Source organism: Equus przewalskii, chromosome 5, assembly GCF_037783145.1.
Source record: "Equus przewalskii isolate Varuska chromosome 5, EquPr2, whole genome shotgun sequence".
NCBI classification, from domain to species: domain Eukaryota; kingdom Metazoa; phylum Chordata; class Mammalia; order Perissodactyla; family Equidae; genus Equus; species Equus przewalskii.
In genome coordinates, this window is record NC_091835.1 from 34,478,358 (window position 1) to 34,495,512 (window position 17,155).

A 17,155-nucleotide genomic window follows, 5' to 3' on the forward strand; every position below is an offset into this window, starting at 1 on the left:
GATGTATTATTTTTTTTGACTCTGAAATGGTCATTAAGTCATTTATAGACCTCAAAAGAGGACTGAGGGCCCTTTAGTCTGTTCCACAGAACATTCTGATAACCTGCTGAGGGCCTCTGGGGAAAGCTGGGCCATATCCCCTTGGTCCAGAGTGAGAGCCCAGACAGAACCATGCACCCCCGCTCTGGGCCCCCTCCTCCCCTGCACCCTGACAGTCCTGAGCCGCCTGCTGCTGTTGTCCCAGCCTCCTTCTCATCAAAGGCCCTACAATTATGCATAATTTATGCCAAATGTTTATTTGTTGCGCCTGCCAGAGGCATCTCTTGTAAATGTTTCAATGCTTTAACTTTAGATGAGTTTTCTTTTGAAATAATTGTCCCGAGGGTGGTGCACTGAACAGTGAATTAACACCCATCTATCCACCGGCCTCCTCTTGGCACATGCTCCAGCTTCAATGCTCCACATCAAACATTCATCGAGTATGGCATTGCAGGCAGCACCGGTTCGTGATGGGAGGCCAGGTGGCTGCATCCACACTGGATAAACACTTGGGTGACAAGTCCCATGAGCGAAACTCCTGGGACCAGTTAAACAGGATTTTGTATTAAAGTCCTTCTACTGATGTGTTTTATAGGAGAAGATTCTTTTTAGACTCACATTTGCCATTTCCCCAGCTTGCTACATGCTCTTTGTTCCTTGACACAAAAAAAATGTTTTTCCCTCCTCGTTGAAGCCTTCAGATATCTGGTCTCACCTGTGTCATTCCAATGACACCATCACACACACTCACGTGTGCTCACACCACTAGCGCACATCCCCTCACTCACACAAACATCCTCAACAGCTCAGGAATGGTCTAAACAACTGGTCATTCACGTATTCATTCATTACATCAGTGGTCAGCATTCTTATGCTTTTCACCAAATTTGTATTTCTGTTCCCCAATAGCCTCTCAACTCCCCGATACAAGGACCTGGCTTAAGTGATCTGTGCCTTGTAGGTCCTGAAGTTATGCTGACTTACTGGCTGGACTTTTGTGCCAGTCCTTTGCCACTTGCTCTCAGATCCACTCTCTGCCATTCCCTTTCTCTACTCGGTGTTGCAGAACACTGACCCCTGAAAACATTATTTCCCAGAATAACTTATCAACTGACTTTTGGTTAGATTGGACCAGTGGGGGACACAGATATGAGACTGGAGGGCAGGAGGGGGAATTTCAGGGTGTTTCTCCTCCACTCCCCGATCTGCTTCAGATGGCATTTCCAGAAATGGCTGCCCCTCCTGCAGGACTCCAGCACCCATTCGTGGTCCCAGATCCTGGGTTCTGTTCATACTGCCTCCCTCCTTGTGCTTCCAGTCTTAAGAACGATAGCAATTCCTTGCAGCTGCTAATCTCTGGGCTGTCTCACCATCCCCTGTTTGCCTCAATTTCCCCAATTCTAACACCTTTATAATCAGGTCCTTGTATTATTTTCCCTCTATTGAACTATATGGGATGAGCTCTGTTTTCTGACTGTATGCTAACTAATACAAAAGTTACTGAAAGAAAAGGAGTTATGGGCTGGAATTAGAAGGGGCTGAGTGGAAGGAGAGAGGGACAAGAGGCAGAGATCAGGACTGATCCCCAACCCTGCCATCTACAAACACCCTGCCGTCTATACTCAGAGTTTTATCATCTTGTAGAAACAGAAAAATCATGCCCTTGAGGGAAACTTGAGAAAACCTCCAAATCTGTCCAGAACAGACTATTTCAGAAAAGATTCACACTGATCTAGCAAAAAGAAAAAAAGAGTCTACTCTTTTCTTAAAAGTTCCAGACCCTATATTCGTCATTGGAATCATAATCCATGTTTGTGTTGATATTCCTGAATTCTCCCTACTGTCTGTTGAACGTCTTGCTATAAACTGAGCTAACTCTACTCACTGTTGTCCTCACTGGAAATAGAGCATCACTCCACCAAAATTTATACAAAACCACTAAAGAAAAAGTGGGGTAGCAAATTTGTCTTGTACTCATCTTTCCAATGAATACCATAGTCCTTCCTGCCTTTACCATAAGAAAGAGAACTAAGCATGACTTTCTAGGAGTGTTTGAGAGTCTGTTGGAAGAGAGCATCTGAGAGACAGAGGACCACATGGTGAGAAGCGTTCATCAAGTGAATAGCGGTGCACAGAGGAGCTAGTGGTGAAGACCATTGCTCTCAAGTCAGATCGCCTGGTTCATGCTCCAGCTCTGCCACATATTAGCTTTGAGCAAGTTACTTATTTCTCTAAGCCTCAGTTTTCTCATCTATAAAGTGGAGATAATAATGGTTTTGAGACTTAAATGAAATAAAGCATTGAACACTGTGAACACTCCATAAATATTTCTTATAATTTTATCGTTATTACCATCCTCACGATGCCCACATCCTTAAAAGTCATAAGCATAGATTTAAGAATAGCCAAATTACCACCATCTAAGATAAATAAGGGACAGTCTACCTGCCAAAGTTGTGGGCTAACAACAAACATCATCTCTCACACCAGCAGAGAAAATCACTGACTCTCAGAACCACAAAGGCTATAATCCAATCTCCCCATTGATAGCTGAAGCAGAAGAGACCCAGAGATGGGCTCAGTTACCTAGTGAAAGCACCACAAGCCTGCCAAACTTTGGGCCCATTGCCCCTCCCCCATATGCTCATGTGGTTATCACCTTATTACAGTAGAGAACATTTCATTTCAGATCAGTATCATGTTGACGTGGTGAACTGTTCTCAAGGAAGCTTAATAGAGAGAGTTAAAAAGCAATGGGCCACAGCTAACATCATACTTAATAGTGAAAGATTAAATTTTTTTCTCCTAAGATCAAGAACAATACAAGGAAGTCTGTTCTCATCACTTCTAATCAACATTGTACAAGAGACTCTAGTCAGACCAATTAGGCCAAAAGAGAGAGAGAGAAATAAAATACATCCAGAGCAGAAAAGGAAGGAGTAAAACTATCTCTAGTCACAAATGACAGATCTTGTAAATAGAAAATCTCAGGGAATCCATTAAAAACTATTAGAATTAATAAATGAGTTCAGCAAAGTTGTGAAATACAAAATCAATATACAAAATTCAATTGTATTTCTATATACTAGCAATGAACAATCCAAAATTGAAGTTAAGAAAACAATTACACTGGCAATAGCATCAAAAAGAATAAAATAGTTATAAACAAATTTAGCAAAAGATACGTAAGACTTGTACACTAAAAATATAAAACATGTTGAAAGATATTAAAGAAGATCTAAATGAATAGAAAGCTAGACTATGTTCATAGATTAGCAGACTTATTATTGTTAAGATGGCAATACTTTCTGAATTAATCTACAAATTCAACACAATCTCTATCAAAAACCCAGCTTGCTTTTTTTTTTTTTTTTGCAGAAATTGACAAGCTGATCAGGAAATTTATACAGAAATGCATGGCATCCACAATTGTCAAAAGAATTTTGAAAAAGAAGAACAAAGTCAGAGTCACATTCCCAATGTCAAAACTTACTACACAGGTGGGTGCAGTAAACAAGACAATGTGGTACCGGCATAAGGACAGTGATCCAGATTAGTGGAATAGAATTGAGTGTCCAGAAAGGAACTCTTACATTCATGGTAAATTGATTTTTGATGATGGTCTCAAGATAATTCAATGGGGAAAATAGTCTTTTCAACAAATGGTGCTGGCACAACTGAATATGCACATGCAAAAAGTGAATTTGACTTTAACTTACATCAAACACAAAAATTAACTCCAAATGAATCATAGACCTACATGTAAGAGCTAACACTATAAAATTTTGGAAGAATACCTAGGAATATATCTCTAAACACTGAATTAGGCAATGGTTTCTTAGATATGACACAAAGCACAAGCAACAAAACGAAAAATAGATCTATTGAACTACATCAAAATCTTTTGTGCTTCAAATTGTATCATCAATTAAATGAAAAGACAATCCACAGGATGGAAGAAAATATCCGCAAATCATTTCATCTGATAGGGGATTGGTGCCCAGATTGTGTAAATAAATCTCACAGCACAATAAGAAAAATACAACCCAATTTTAAAAATGAGCAAAGGATTTGAATAGACATTTTTCCAAAGAAGACATACAAATGGCCAATAAGCACATGAAAAGATGCTCAACAAAATTAGTCATTAAGGAAATGCTGATTAAAATCACAATTAAATACCACTTCACACAACTAGGATGGATAAAATAAGAAAGATAGATAATAACAAGTGTTGGGAAGGATGTGGAGAAACTGGAGTTCTCATACATTGCTGGCTGGATGTAAAATGGTGCACTCACTTTGGAAAATAGTAGAGCAGTTCTTCAAAATGTTAAACATACAGTTGCCACATGACCCAATAATTCCACTCTTAGCTATATATTCAAGAGAAACGAAAACATACATCCACACGAAACCTTACACCCAAATGTTAAGAGCAGCATTATTCCTAATAGCCAAAATATGGAAAGCATTCAAATGTTCATCAACTGACAGATGGATAAATAAAATGAGGTACATCCAAAAAAGTGGAATATTATTTCGGCAATAGAAAAGAATGAAGTGCTGATAAAGCTACAATATGAATGAATCATAAAAACATTTTGCTAAGTGAAGGAAGCTAAAGGCCACATTTTACATGATTCCATTTACATGAAACTCTAGAATAGGCAAATCTATAGAGACAGAAAGTAGATTAGTTGTTTCCCAGAGCTTGGTAACTATTGGGTACAGAGTTTTTGGGGGGAGTGAAAAAAATACTTTAAACTTAGATTGTGAGAATGCACAAATCTGTGAATATACTAAAATTCATTCAATTGCATACTTGAATTTTTTGGTATGAGAATGAAATCTCAATAAAGATGTTAAAAATGGACTTGATATCTTTTTAAATTTAAAAAAATCAATGGGCCTTGAGGATCAGGCACAGTTGAGTTTGATTACCAGCTCCCCCACAACTAGCTCCCTGGTCTTTAGCAAGTTCCTACAGCATTCTAGACCTCAATAAATGGTAGCTGTTTTCATTCAAAAGGAAAGAAAGTAAGAAGAGGTGAGGATATGCACCCTCAGGGTCACAATGAAGGCAGAGCCAAGGTGATCCTCTGGAATGAAAGAAGCATATCCAAGACCCTCAGCTAGACTTTGATTCCTATTCCCTGTCTATTCCTCAGAAGAAGGTGCCTTTCCTAAATATGCCACACATGATGGTGCCCCCGGGCCATGGTATGCAGTGGGTGTTAACCTCAACTCCTCCTGCAGGCGAGAGCAGCGTCCCTCCCACCGCACAGCAGCCTGCACTCCTCCTTCCTCTCCGACCTTTGGCTAGATGGACTGCAAGAACAGAAGCATTTACGATCCTAACAGAACCAAGGGAACACAAGAAGGATGCTGACAATCAAATTTGGGCCCATTTTTATCTTGCACTGCTCATTTGTGAGGGTCATTTTTCCCCCGAGTGCCCATGAGGTATTAGATGCTTTGAGCTTTGCATTCTCGACAGCGTAACGAAAATAGATGTTGAACATAAACATATGTATCATTCATAATGCATTCAGATGTTTTTCAATTATTCATGGTTCCTGAAAGTTATCTGACCCATCACGCATATATATTCAGGCAATGTTTATATCAGAACCACAGCCTCAATGTACGCAATTCCAGCTCCTTGGCATTCCCGTCTATGGAATTAAAATTAAATGAGTCAGCGGTCAATAAAAGTTACATGTGATTTCCATAAAATTATCCATTGTGTATTGCTCTAGGGTGGAGAAAGAAAGTTGCATGGAGTTGCCGAAGCTGAGAGAACACAGACGCTCACTCTCTGACGAGGGTGGTGGTGGTGATTAGTCTTTCCTAAGAATGAATTCATTGTTTCCCCGAATAATTGGTGGTCTTGGACTTAAATTTTCATCTAGGAAAAAAATAACTCAGAGGGCCACCCTCTTTCTCTTCTGTTTAAGTCATGTTTTCTTAAAAAAAAAAAAAAAAAGCCAGTGTTCTGGGCTCAAAAACACCACTTCATTCTGTTTTGGTGCTTGAATAAATTTGCATGTTAATGTGAATGGTTCCAACTTAAAGAATGTAAAATTAAACGAAATTTGAATTCAAATCCAAGATGGGGAAAAGACACATGTAAAAACAACAGATTTTCAATCTTGTTGACTTTTTTTCAGGAATCAGATTAGGAAAGACACAAACACACACACACACTCTCTTGGTTTCAAAGAAGGGTGGCACTCGGAGGAAACAGGCGCTGCCAAAGAGAAGCCCCCCACACACCCCGACTCACACTCTCACTGAGGATTTATGGATCACAGCACAGATTCTGAAGCTCTATTTCAATGTCTGAATGCCACCATCAAACTCAGAAATATGACTCAGAAGACATGTTCACCATCACGTTCCTGCTTTTGGAGGCCCACCCAGATAAGATGAAATGTAAGGAACATTGGATGAGGATCTCAGGCAAAGGCAGGCGTGGATTTGCCTCTGCTGGCCCTGAGAACCACTTCTTGCTTTATCCTTTGACATCCCCATTGCTCTTGAAGGCCAGCATCGCATAGAGGTTAGGTGCACAGACTGTCAGAGACAGACCTGGGTTGGAATCCCAGATCCACCCACCATTGACTGGCTGGGTGACCTCTGGCAAATGACTTAATCTAGGGACATAACTTTTTTCATTAGTTTTAATTTACGTAACAATAGTGCCAGCCTCATAAATTTATTGTGAGAATAAAATAACATAATGCATCTAGAACAGTGCCTCGCCCAGAGCAGGCATTCCATAGGGTCAGCTGCCATTGTGCAGGCTGGTCTGGTGGTGGTGGTTATTATTATTAGATATTCAGGTAACAGAGTCTGGAGGAACCAGGCCTGAAACTGTTTTCTTCTTCTCCAATCTTCTCTCCCATTTTGTCCAGACACTACTACCCATGAAAAAGACACAAATTGAGTCATGGCAAAAGCCTGCTACCCATGAGCCCTTCTTGCAGGACAATGACAGATGTCATGCTCTCATTCCATCCTGTCCCACCCCTGTCACCTCTTCTCACAACCCAGGCTCTGCCCACAAAGGCGTTTCAAACGAAATGACGACAGGATCTTAAGAAATAAACAGACAGTGAGCAACAAGCACCAGCATCTTACCTCATCCTCACTCTCAGTCGTATTGGCTCCCAGTTTCTGGACAACTGACTTGTCACTTTCCTTTAGCATTTTCTCTCGAACTCTGGTTTCATACTCAGGCCGGGAGTGTTCCTAAAACCCAAGCGTCAAAGAGTGGTTAGTAAATAGACAGAAGAGGGACCTTGGCCTGTGGGTTATGACCAGACACCACAAGTACAGTAAAGTCAGGACTCAGGATCAGATGCTACTGGATGTGAACAGCCACACCACACACAATCACAAGGAGTCTAGACCAGGAACACAATCTAAGGGAGAGAGGGGGATACTCTCAACAATTGTTACCACACTGAAAACCAAACCTGGGCACGTTCCTGGGGATGGCGCCAGTGTTGAGAAAGGAAAGAGGACATGTTAACTGGGCAGCTGATACAAAGAAAAGCCACATGCTTTGCATAGCAGTTTGACCAAAGGCAGAGGGATGCATCTGGTCATCCCACCAACTATCCTCATACCTCAAACTTTAAGTTTCAATGAGCCAAATCCCAGCTGGAGAAACAGATGTGCCCCACAGCTGGGAGTTAAGGCAATGACAAAACTTCTTCCCTGCTCCACTATTCTGCAAGCTAAAATGGTGACCAATAAACATCAAAGTTAAAGGTGGCCATAGGGAATCTTAAAACTCACTTGCCTGGACCTGTTTCCTATACCGTCTAGGTGAATAACTTATTGGCACGTCCACCAATGCTCAAGAGACATCACTGGGCCATTCAGGAATACAGACCTGAACAGTGAGTCACCAGGCATGGAAAAGAGCACCTAACTAATCAAGAAGACCAGTCAAATCCATGCAGATGCCGACCGGGAAGACGCATGACTTACTTCAAAGAGAATTTAATAATGTACACCTGGCCTTATTGGCAGGTCTTCCCCGTAGTTTCCAAGGACGAATACCTACAGATGTAAGGACTTCACGGTCCTGCATCGTTTACTGATAACTCTGAGGCAGGGATTCAGGTGCCGGCTCACAGTGGACTCAGGGAACACACATTTCCTAATTGCTGCTCATAAGCCAGAGATTCCAAAAGCCACTAGGCTCCTGACCTGTCTCTGGCTTTCCCAAAACACACCGTGATGTTGGAAAGAAGAAACTATGCACTTGACTAATAAACACAACCAGTGTGACAGGAGGTGATGCTATTCCAGCATTTTTGCGGCCCCCCCTCATCCCCCAGTCTCCAAGGATGTAGCAGTCCCACTCCTTCCAGGAAGCCTTCTCACTGCGGCAACCCACCTGGTGGGGTCTCCTCCTTCTCGGATATCCGAGAGTTTTGTAGCTTACACCATGCGTAGTTCCTGATTGCATATTTTTCTTTTATTATTTCTTAGCTGTTTTGCATGTGAGAGTCTTTTTATCCTCATACAAAGATTTGCTACCTGGTCTGTATTATTTTGTGTTTCTCACAGTAATTAGCACCATATGGAGCGTCCAGAAATCTTTAAAAGTTTGTGAAGTTCATTTGATTTTGTCTCTCACCTTCATCCACTCTCCAGTACAGCATTTCCTAATGTGTGTGCCAAGCGAGTTTTAGCTAAAAAAGGATTCCAGGGTCTAAAGATTGGAAAATACCACATAATGTATCACCTGAGAGCCACAATAAAAAAGTGTAAAGACACTTGCTTAATTTTCTTAACCCATCATTTCCCACAAAACTCCTTTTGCCTCCAACAGTTAATGTCCGGCAGGAATCCTTTGAGAAACGTGGTTTGAAATTTTCCTCCATGGCCTCAGAAATTTGGTTGCTTTTCTTCTATAGTATTCCAAAGGAAGACTTTAATTAAAAAACAATAATCGTACCTTTTGGGTGAGTACCATAATGTGGGTTCTAAACCACTTCCAGCTGGAGGAGCTTCTACCCTTTCATACGCTGCAAAGGGGCTGAAGAACCTTCCCAGCTGAGTGGCAGGATGCTCCTGACCCACCTCTGGCTTTCCAAAGACACACCACGACATCACACAGAGGAGTGTCTTCACACCCTTCTAGTTGTGGCTGAGGCCGACCGCACCTACACTGGGCCCCAGTTCCGACCCCCATCATCTGTTTAGAACCCGCAGAGCATTCTTGACACAGAGACAGGAGTCCAGACTCTCAAAGTAGAGTCTTAGGCTGCTCTAACATTCCAGCTGAAGCAGGTCAGACAAAGATCTCCCTGTCTGTCGCCAGGAAGGTCGGGTGAGGTTACAGAATTCCCCAAAGGCAGGGAACTAGACAACTGAGCTCCTGGCCAAAGCAGAATCTAGACGCTGTGAGGGTTGCTCCAACACACTCACCCGACTCAGCCATGGGCAGGTCATCCTTATTCCAGATGCTCCCCAAACATGGCTTCCCTGGCTGAGAGGTCTGATGCCAAATCATCACAAATACATAACCCCTCCCACCAAGACTCCGGGAAATATTTCCCAAAGCCACTTCCACCAGGTTGGTTGCCTCAGGAGCTGGGCTGAAAGAAGGACCGTGGCCTGCTCAGGACCAGCCTTCACTGATCTAAAGAGGTAAATCCAGAGATCCATTCGACAGACTTATCAAGCACCTGCTGGACTCTGAGCTCTTTTCCAGGCTCTGAGGCTACAGCACAAGGTCCCTCTTCTCATGGAGCTTACCTTCAAGTGGAGGAAGGTGACAGTAAGCAAACAAAGACACAAGAAACTAGCAGATGGGGATAAGAACAACAGAAGATATAAATCAGGACGGCTGCTCCAGAATAAAGATTCAGGGAAGGCCAATCTGAGGAAGGTAATGTTTTGGTTGGGATGAAAAAGCCAAGAAAGAAAAGGCCATGTGGAGATTGGAGCATCCTAAGCAGAGGGAACAGCCAATGCAAAGACTGGAATGAGCTTGGGAGAGAAGGAAGGCCTATGTGGCTGGAAGGTCCGGGCAAGGCGGAGAATGACACGTGCAGAGGTCAGATAGGTATGCCGAGGATTTAGCTTCTTATGTGATGGGAAGCCATTAAGTATATCTAAAGCTTGATGTGTTAGACGAGGGGTGGCAGAGAGATGGAGGGAAGGGCATCTGTGTTCAGATAAGGCCACACTCTCTAAGAGCTCCCAGGAACACCTGGGGCCTGACAGAAGCTAATCAGGCAAGAGAGGCCCACTTCAGAGGAAAAAGCTTGAGGTTTGGCATGCCTTCCTTCAACATGCACAAACAGGATCCAAGGCGTCTTTCACTGAGTCCCTCTGCAGTGTCCCAGCTGGTTCCACTCGGAGGGCCAGCAGGCAGGGGCACTGACCCCGGAGCCTGGTTCTCAGGTTTGGTTCTTCACTCCTGTCCTTGCCCTGGTAAGAAGGCAGTCTCCTGGGGCTGGCCCCGTGGCCGAGTGGTTAAGTCTGTGCGCTCCGCTGCAGGCGGCCCAGTGTTTCGTTGGTTCGAATCCTGGGCACGGACATGGCACTGCTCATCAAACCACGCTGAGGCAGCGTCCCACATGCTACAACTAGAAGGACCCACAACGAAGAATATACAACTATGTACTTGGGGGCTTTGGGGAGAAAAAGGAAAAAATTAAAAAAAAAATCTTAAAAAAAAAAAAAAAAAAAAAAGAAGGCAGTCTCCTGTCTCCTTGCACTTCTCCTTGGTTTGCAACCTGGACTTGGACCACACTGCTTGTTCCACCCCTCCTAGACTGCATGTTAGGGGCACCACAGGTGGGAGGAACAGAGGGTGAATGGGCTTCAGTCTCTGTGTGAGCCAGCGCTCTCCTTCCCCCTAAGGAAGTAAGTGTTTCCTAGTGAAGACCACAGGGAGGAAAAATGTCTTAGGGTTACAGACAGCTGGCCACAGGAGTATTCCTGACATTCCTGATACCCGGAGATGGTGTCCGGTCAAAACAGAAAAACTTCTAATCGTAGACTTCAAGCACTCCTGCCCGCCTCTTCCCAGCACCCAAGTAGTATCTGCCATCCTCTCGCTCCTCACTGGAATGTAGCTTGAACCTGCCCACGACACCGCATGTAAGTCCTGGGACGCTTGTACAAGTCAGGAATACCTTCCCGTCCTGCCCTCCATGCCTTCCCATGACCAACAGGAGACACAGACCGGCTATCAGCAGCCCCCTGACCTGGCCACCAGCCCGTGTTTGCTGTTTTGTTCCCCACTGCATCCCAACCCATCCCCTGCAGCCAACTAGACTTTCCAGACATCTCAGCGGTTCTGACCCACACCCCCAGCTTCTCCGGATCAAGGTTTCTGCTTGCTGTTTCCTCCTTACGGGTGCCCATTCTTCCCCCTGCTGCCATTTTAAAAGCCATTTCTTCTTCCTGCACTAGCCAGAAGGAATTTCTCTCACATGCTCACTATTGTATTCTAAATATTTAGAAGCCAGACAGCACCCTAGAGGTGCGTGACCCTTTGGAGATCAGAGACTACACCTGAGGTGGTTCCATATTCCATACTGAAACCAGGCACATAGTAGGTGCTTAATGCATATGTTCAGATTGAACTGAATTTTAAGAGTTTGATATCCTGGTCCAAAATATAAATACGTGAAAGGAAAGAACAAGGCTGTCCTCCCTTCCTCTCAACCACACCTGGCCCTGGGCTTGCACTCACAAGGCACACCAACCACACTATAGAACTGACCAGCCTTGCAGGAACCTCACACAGAAAGCCTAGCAGGAACATCTCCTTGCGCCACGGGTAAGCCCAGTCTCCGCCAGACCTCTCTCAGCCTGCACATGAGTTCCTCAAATCAAGTACCTCCCATGAAGTTACCACAGCTCGTTGAGTTAAACAGAAAACAGGAAACGTGGCTACAGAAAGAAAATGGATTATAATCCCCCTCCTGCCAGGGGCCTGAGACTGAGATTTCAAGGCATCATGGACGCTTTTCTCTGTGAGAGCGTGTTTATACTTCCTCTGTAACAGAGAGATTTGCTGGCTTCCTCAACTCTGCTTAGCAGATGCACTTAGCTTCTCTCTGGCCCCATGCAGGCTTGGATGCCAGGAGCTTTCTTATTCTCTTCTCTGGAGTCAATCTGGCCCTGCATTAGGAGAGTAGGAGCTGTACCCCCACCCACCTCACCATACCCAGCCACGACTCTCTTCCCTTTCCCTCCCTTCCTTTCCCTTCTCTTCTTCCTTCTTCCTTCTTCCCCTTTGCTCCTTCCTCCTTCCTCTTTCTCTCTCTCTCTTGAATCAAATGGAGCCAACAGGACAAAAATGTCTTAACCAGATCATCCACACAGTCCAGTTTCTACAGCTCTTTCTGCTGGAAGCACTAGTTTGGGCATTTTTCCTCAAGAAATGTGATTGCCTTTATTATTCTGTTGCTTATCTTCCTAACTAATTTGTATCCCCTACGAAGGCAGAATCCATATGTACATTCACTCATTTGCCACAGAATCCATGATGCTGTTAGTCTCCGGGCACATACTCAATGCAGATGACTAGAGTAGAGTGAGGGCCGGTAGTCAAGACATGGTGATGGAATGCCCATCTGCTCAAGGCAAGCTGACTAACTAGGGCATTCAGGAGAAGAAGTGATGTCACACCAGAGACACAGGCAGTCACATAGGCTTGAGAACAAGACTAAATTGGGAATCTCATTTGCTTGGTCATAAAACATCAGGGCCATAACACCCTGGCAAGGCACAGCGATTACTGTAGGAGTACAGAAAAGGTCTGCTCTCCATGTAGCCACCATAATGCCTGTGGCCAGCCTTTGCAAATGGGTGCTCAGGCAACTGGAAGTGCCTCCTGGTCCTTCCAGATACTACCCCCAGCACCTCATCGATGATGGCCACAATACTGGAGTACCTATTGATATTCACATTTGCTGTTCAGTCAATGGTAGCACGTAGGAAGAGACACCTGTGAGCAACCAGGCACACACTACTCATTGTCAACTTGCCAACATCGAGACTGGAGCCCTAGTTCTCAAAAGAGCACAGGGGGGAGGCTGATTTGCTTTCATCTTTTGAACATCGTCTGTCCATAAAACTAGACTCTAGAAGAACCTACCCTCTGCCCTTAGCTCATGCTCCAGTTTCACACATGCTGTACTGGCTTGCACTGTAGTGCTTTAGTGGTTCTTTCTTCTTCTGTCGGCATCAAAGGCAACCGGCATCTGGCACCCATGCCTCTCCCTTGACCCTCAGTAGGCTCAGAGAAGCATTCTGACATATCCATGCTCTGTGTCACATGGGAGTGATTCCTATTCTCTGGCTTCATGTCCACTAGTACCAGTGAGGCAGGAAATAGAAGAATATTGAGTTAAATCTCAAGGCTACCACAAAACTTGCCTCTGATGCCATCTCTTTTTTAAGAAAGTGTCACTAGGACATCTGGCCACTGATCAGGTCTAATATCTTACAACTCGAGAGAAGAGAGGGGAATTGAACTCTTGGCTTTGGTGCACATCAACCATGACTCAGCCCATGGAGCCAAGCTAGAAAAGCAGCCACAGTGAGACTCAGCCAATGACTGGCTGATGTGATAGCAAATGTATTTGGTTATCTCACTCAAGACAATCTACTTCCAGGGTCAAAGCAAAGCAAGCACCCAGAGAAGTATGCAAGAGAACTCACTTGTTCCTCTTCTATACCAGTCAGGTCCCAGAAGTAGCCCAGTCGCATCTGTAATCTCTTCCAGTTTTCGAGAAACATGGTAGCTTAAAAAGAAAGAAAAATTACTATTAATTTTGAAGACTAGATTTTGAGTACCCTTTGGGTTCACCAATGGAGGTGGAGGGTAAACTTATAGATTTCAAATTTTAAGGACTTTCCTTAAAGCATTTATTCCCTTCCTCCTTTCTCCTACTTCTAGCTGGAATTGCTCAAAATATTCCACATCCATGAGAGCCCAACAGATATATTTAAAGAGAGAGAGAGAAGCACACACACAGACACACACACACACACACTTTCCCCACTTCTAGGTTTTGAGAAGAGAGTAAACCCTGATCTCAAGAAATGAAGGAAGGATGAAGAAAATAAGAATGGAAGGGTTTGTAGTCTTTTTTGACAAACCTCATCTTCCCTATACATACATTCTTTCTTCTCGCACCTTCCTTAGCACTCCCACTTTTTTCCCATCTTTCTTTCTGTCCCCAGCACCACTTCCCTTTTCTGGGCACTAATCATCTTTCTGAGGTTAGGTAGCAGTCTCCTAGTAGTCTTCCTGAGTCTGGACTCTCAGCCTTCCAACCCAGCCTGCATGCAGCTGATAGACTAATCTCTCTTAAGCGGCATTCATTCTTTCTTGCATTTGTTTAGCAAATACTGGTTGAATGCCTACCATATCTACACACTGGTCAGTTTGCTTGCTCCAACCACAGCCCCTTGAAGGGCCAGCCCAACATGCTCCAGAAAGAACTGACACCCTCTACTCTATAGCCATGGCTTGCTATACCAGGATTGACCATCTAATCCACAACCTGCTGATGGACCAGTCAGACACTCTCTTTTGAAAATTGAAACTAAGAGATACAAAGAGAAGCAGAAATGGGACAAACCATGCAGCCCTTGAAAGAAGAAAAGGATATGATTTCTCTGACAGCTTCTCCAGCTCCAGTTCCCCAGAGGCCTGGCTATATTTCATTTCTTGTATCCATGAGCTTGCTTCTTTCTTTCTTACAATAAATATCTTGTTATTTGAGCAAGCTTGAATGAATTTCTAATCCTGCAACAACACTAGGCCTGACTAAGGTATCTGCAATATACAAAACTCTGTTCTAGACATCATGAAAGAGATTAGGTGACTCTGATGTGGATTCTGCTCTCAAGTTGTTTATAGTCCATGAGGAGAGATAGCAAACAACTACAATCCAAGGCATAAAGTGACCGGGGCCTTAAGAAGGACACAGCTAAAAAGCTGTGGGCATGCAGAAGAGGGAGTGCTAGCTGCTAGAGAAGACGTCTGAGCTGAGTCTTGAAGAACAATGAGATCTGGGCAGTGAAGAAGCTGTGGGGACAGGAGGATACCAATACCCCGCCGCCTAAACTTTCAGTGGCTTCTTATGGTCTAAGTTCTCTCTGGCTATTGGGACTTTGCATATCTAGCCAGACCCATCTGTCTAAATCTATTCTCACCATCTGGCAACACACACCTCACACTGGCATTGCTGCTGACTTCATCTCCTCACTGTCCTCTTCATCCCCAACTTGTGCAAATTGTCCTCCTCTCTTATGCTACCCTCATCTGTTCCTGACCAGCTCAAGTCCCATCTCTTTCATAAGCTCAGGCTCACGGGCACCCTCTCCTCCACACTCCCTTGTGGCCTGGCGCCCTGGAAAGAGAAGAGATGTGACACACCCAGAGGCCACCCCTATACCTCTACACCACACCTGGTGAGGGCCAGGCTGTCCTTCACTGCATGCTGCACTGGACTGTTGGCTGCCAGCGTGGTAGAAACAGGAAGACAAACTCCTCCTCCGCTCTTAGCTGTCTCTGTCTACCTCGGACACAGCACAGAACTGAGCTTAACAAATACCTACAGACCGGCTGAATATGCAGTTACTTAAAACTAAATCTCTTTTATTTGACACTACATTAAAGTGCACTAATTTGTGTGCTTTCTCCCTTCGGTTTAAAGCTTTTCCATATGAGGGCGTGCTGACCTCCCAACACCAGCATTGGCCTAGGGATGCTCTGAGAACAAGGGGGCCGTCCCTCCTCTTCCTACGCTCCTCTCAGAGACTGAGGAGGGCTCTGCATACAGCAGGGCTTGGAGTGCTTCCCAACCATGGTCTCCATGAAGGAGAGAAGTCAGACTGTGGGAACAGATGAGACACGCAAGAGTCACTGAAGAGGAGTCATGAGGACAAGGGAGGACCACCATAACGATGAAGAGCAGCTCACAGTTCCTCGTGCGTATTATGTGCCAGGCACTATGCTAAGTGCTTTGCACACATATCTCATTCACTTGTCACAAGAACACTATGGGGTAGGTATTGCTTCACCCTTTTTACATATGAGGACAGTGACGCTCAAAGGTTAAGAACCATGCCCCAGGTTATATGGCACCTTGGTTAAGAGTATTGACTTTAGTGACACTGAGCTAGATTCATACTGACTTGTTGGTATCCACAGCTGGTAAGGGCAGAACTGAGACACACCTTTAGGACTACCTGCCCCCTAGTCAGTGTCCTTAACCTCTGTTCAGAAAAGAGCCCAGAAACCCGGCCTTGCACTTCCCTTTTCAATAGGGCTTTACTCTTCTTCCAAAGTTCCCTGGGGTCTGAGGCCAGAACCACAGGGGAGCTGGACCTGAAGACTCCAACAGACCAGGTCCTGCTGACCAGTGCCCTCCACGCGGTGCCTGTCTCGGCCACCCCCACTCCCACTCCACCAACAGCCTGAATCTCTCTGAGGACCACTTCTTCTTCCCAGCCTTACACCTGACAGGCTTGGGCCCTGGCCCAGGCCCACCCAGCACAGCACCACTGATCATAACAATCATGGTAATGAGAGGCATTACTATCATTTTTAATTGTAATTTGTAGGCAATCATGCCCAGGGGCTCTTGGCTGCTGTAACTGAATACATGATCACATAAAACACAGCAAGGCTGTTAAAAAAACAAAACCAAACCCTACCCTAAGCCAGGAAGCTCTGACATAATCCCACCCTTTTTCTTTTCTTGCAGGACTACAAGAGGAAGAGAGAGGAGCCAGAGGTGGGGGGAGTTAATCATTGCTATCTCAGAAGGGGTGGGAAGCATCTGCCCATCACAGCTCTTGAGGAAAGAGAAGAGGCAGTTGTTGGGGCTTGAAAGTGGGAAAGTACAATTGAAAACCAAGTTTCTCTGCAACAAGGAATTATTCATCCCAGGAAAGTTCTTAAGGGATCAAGGACCCACTGTTATTAAGCTTCAGCTACTCAATTATGGTAATATCTGCAAGACAAATTAATGGGAATTAGGGTTGCAATATATCAAACAATGAATGCATATTCCAGGTTCCAGATCAGTTCAACTGGATTTGGGGGTAATTA

At 44.5% G+C, this 17,155-nt stretch overlaps 1 protein-coding gene across 4 annotated transcripts in view; it reads right to left on the reverse strand.

Moving 5' to 3' along the window:
* The window catches only part of ANO2 (anoctamin 2), a 326,384-nt gene that overhangs the window by 145,528 nt on the left and 163,701 nt on the right, over positions 1-17,155 (reverse strand). For all 4 annotated transcript variants that reach the window (XM_070618946.1, XM_070618948.1, XM_070618947.1 and 1 more), the window contains 2 exons: positions 13,750-13,832; positions 7,186-7,296 (listed from right to left, as the gene is read on the reverse strand). In XM_070618946.1, the coding sequence (XP_070475047.1) occupies positions 7,186-7,296; positions 13,750-13,832 (194 nt within the window). The remainder of the gene's footprint in view (positions 1-7,185; positions 7,297-13,749; positions 13,833-17,155) is intronic.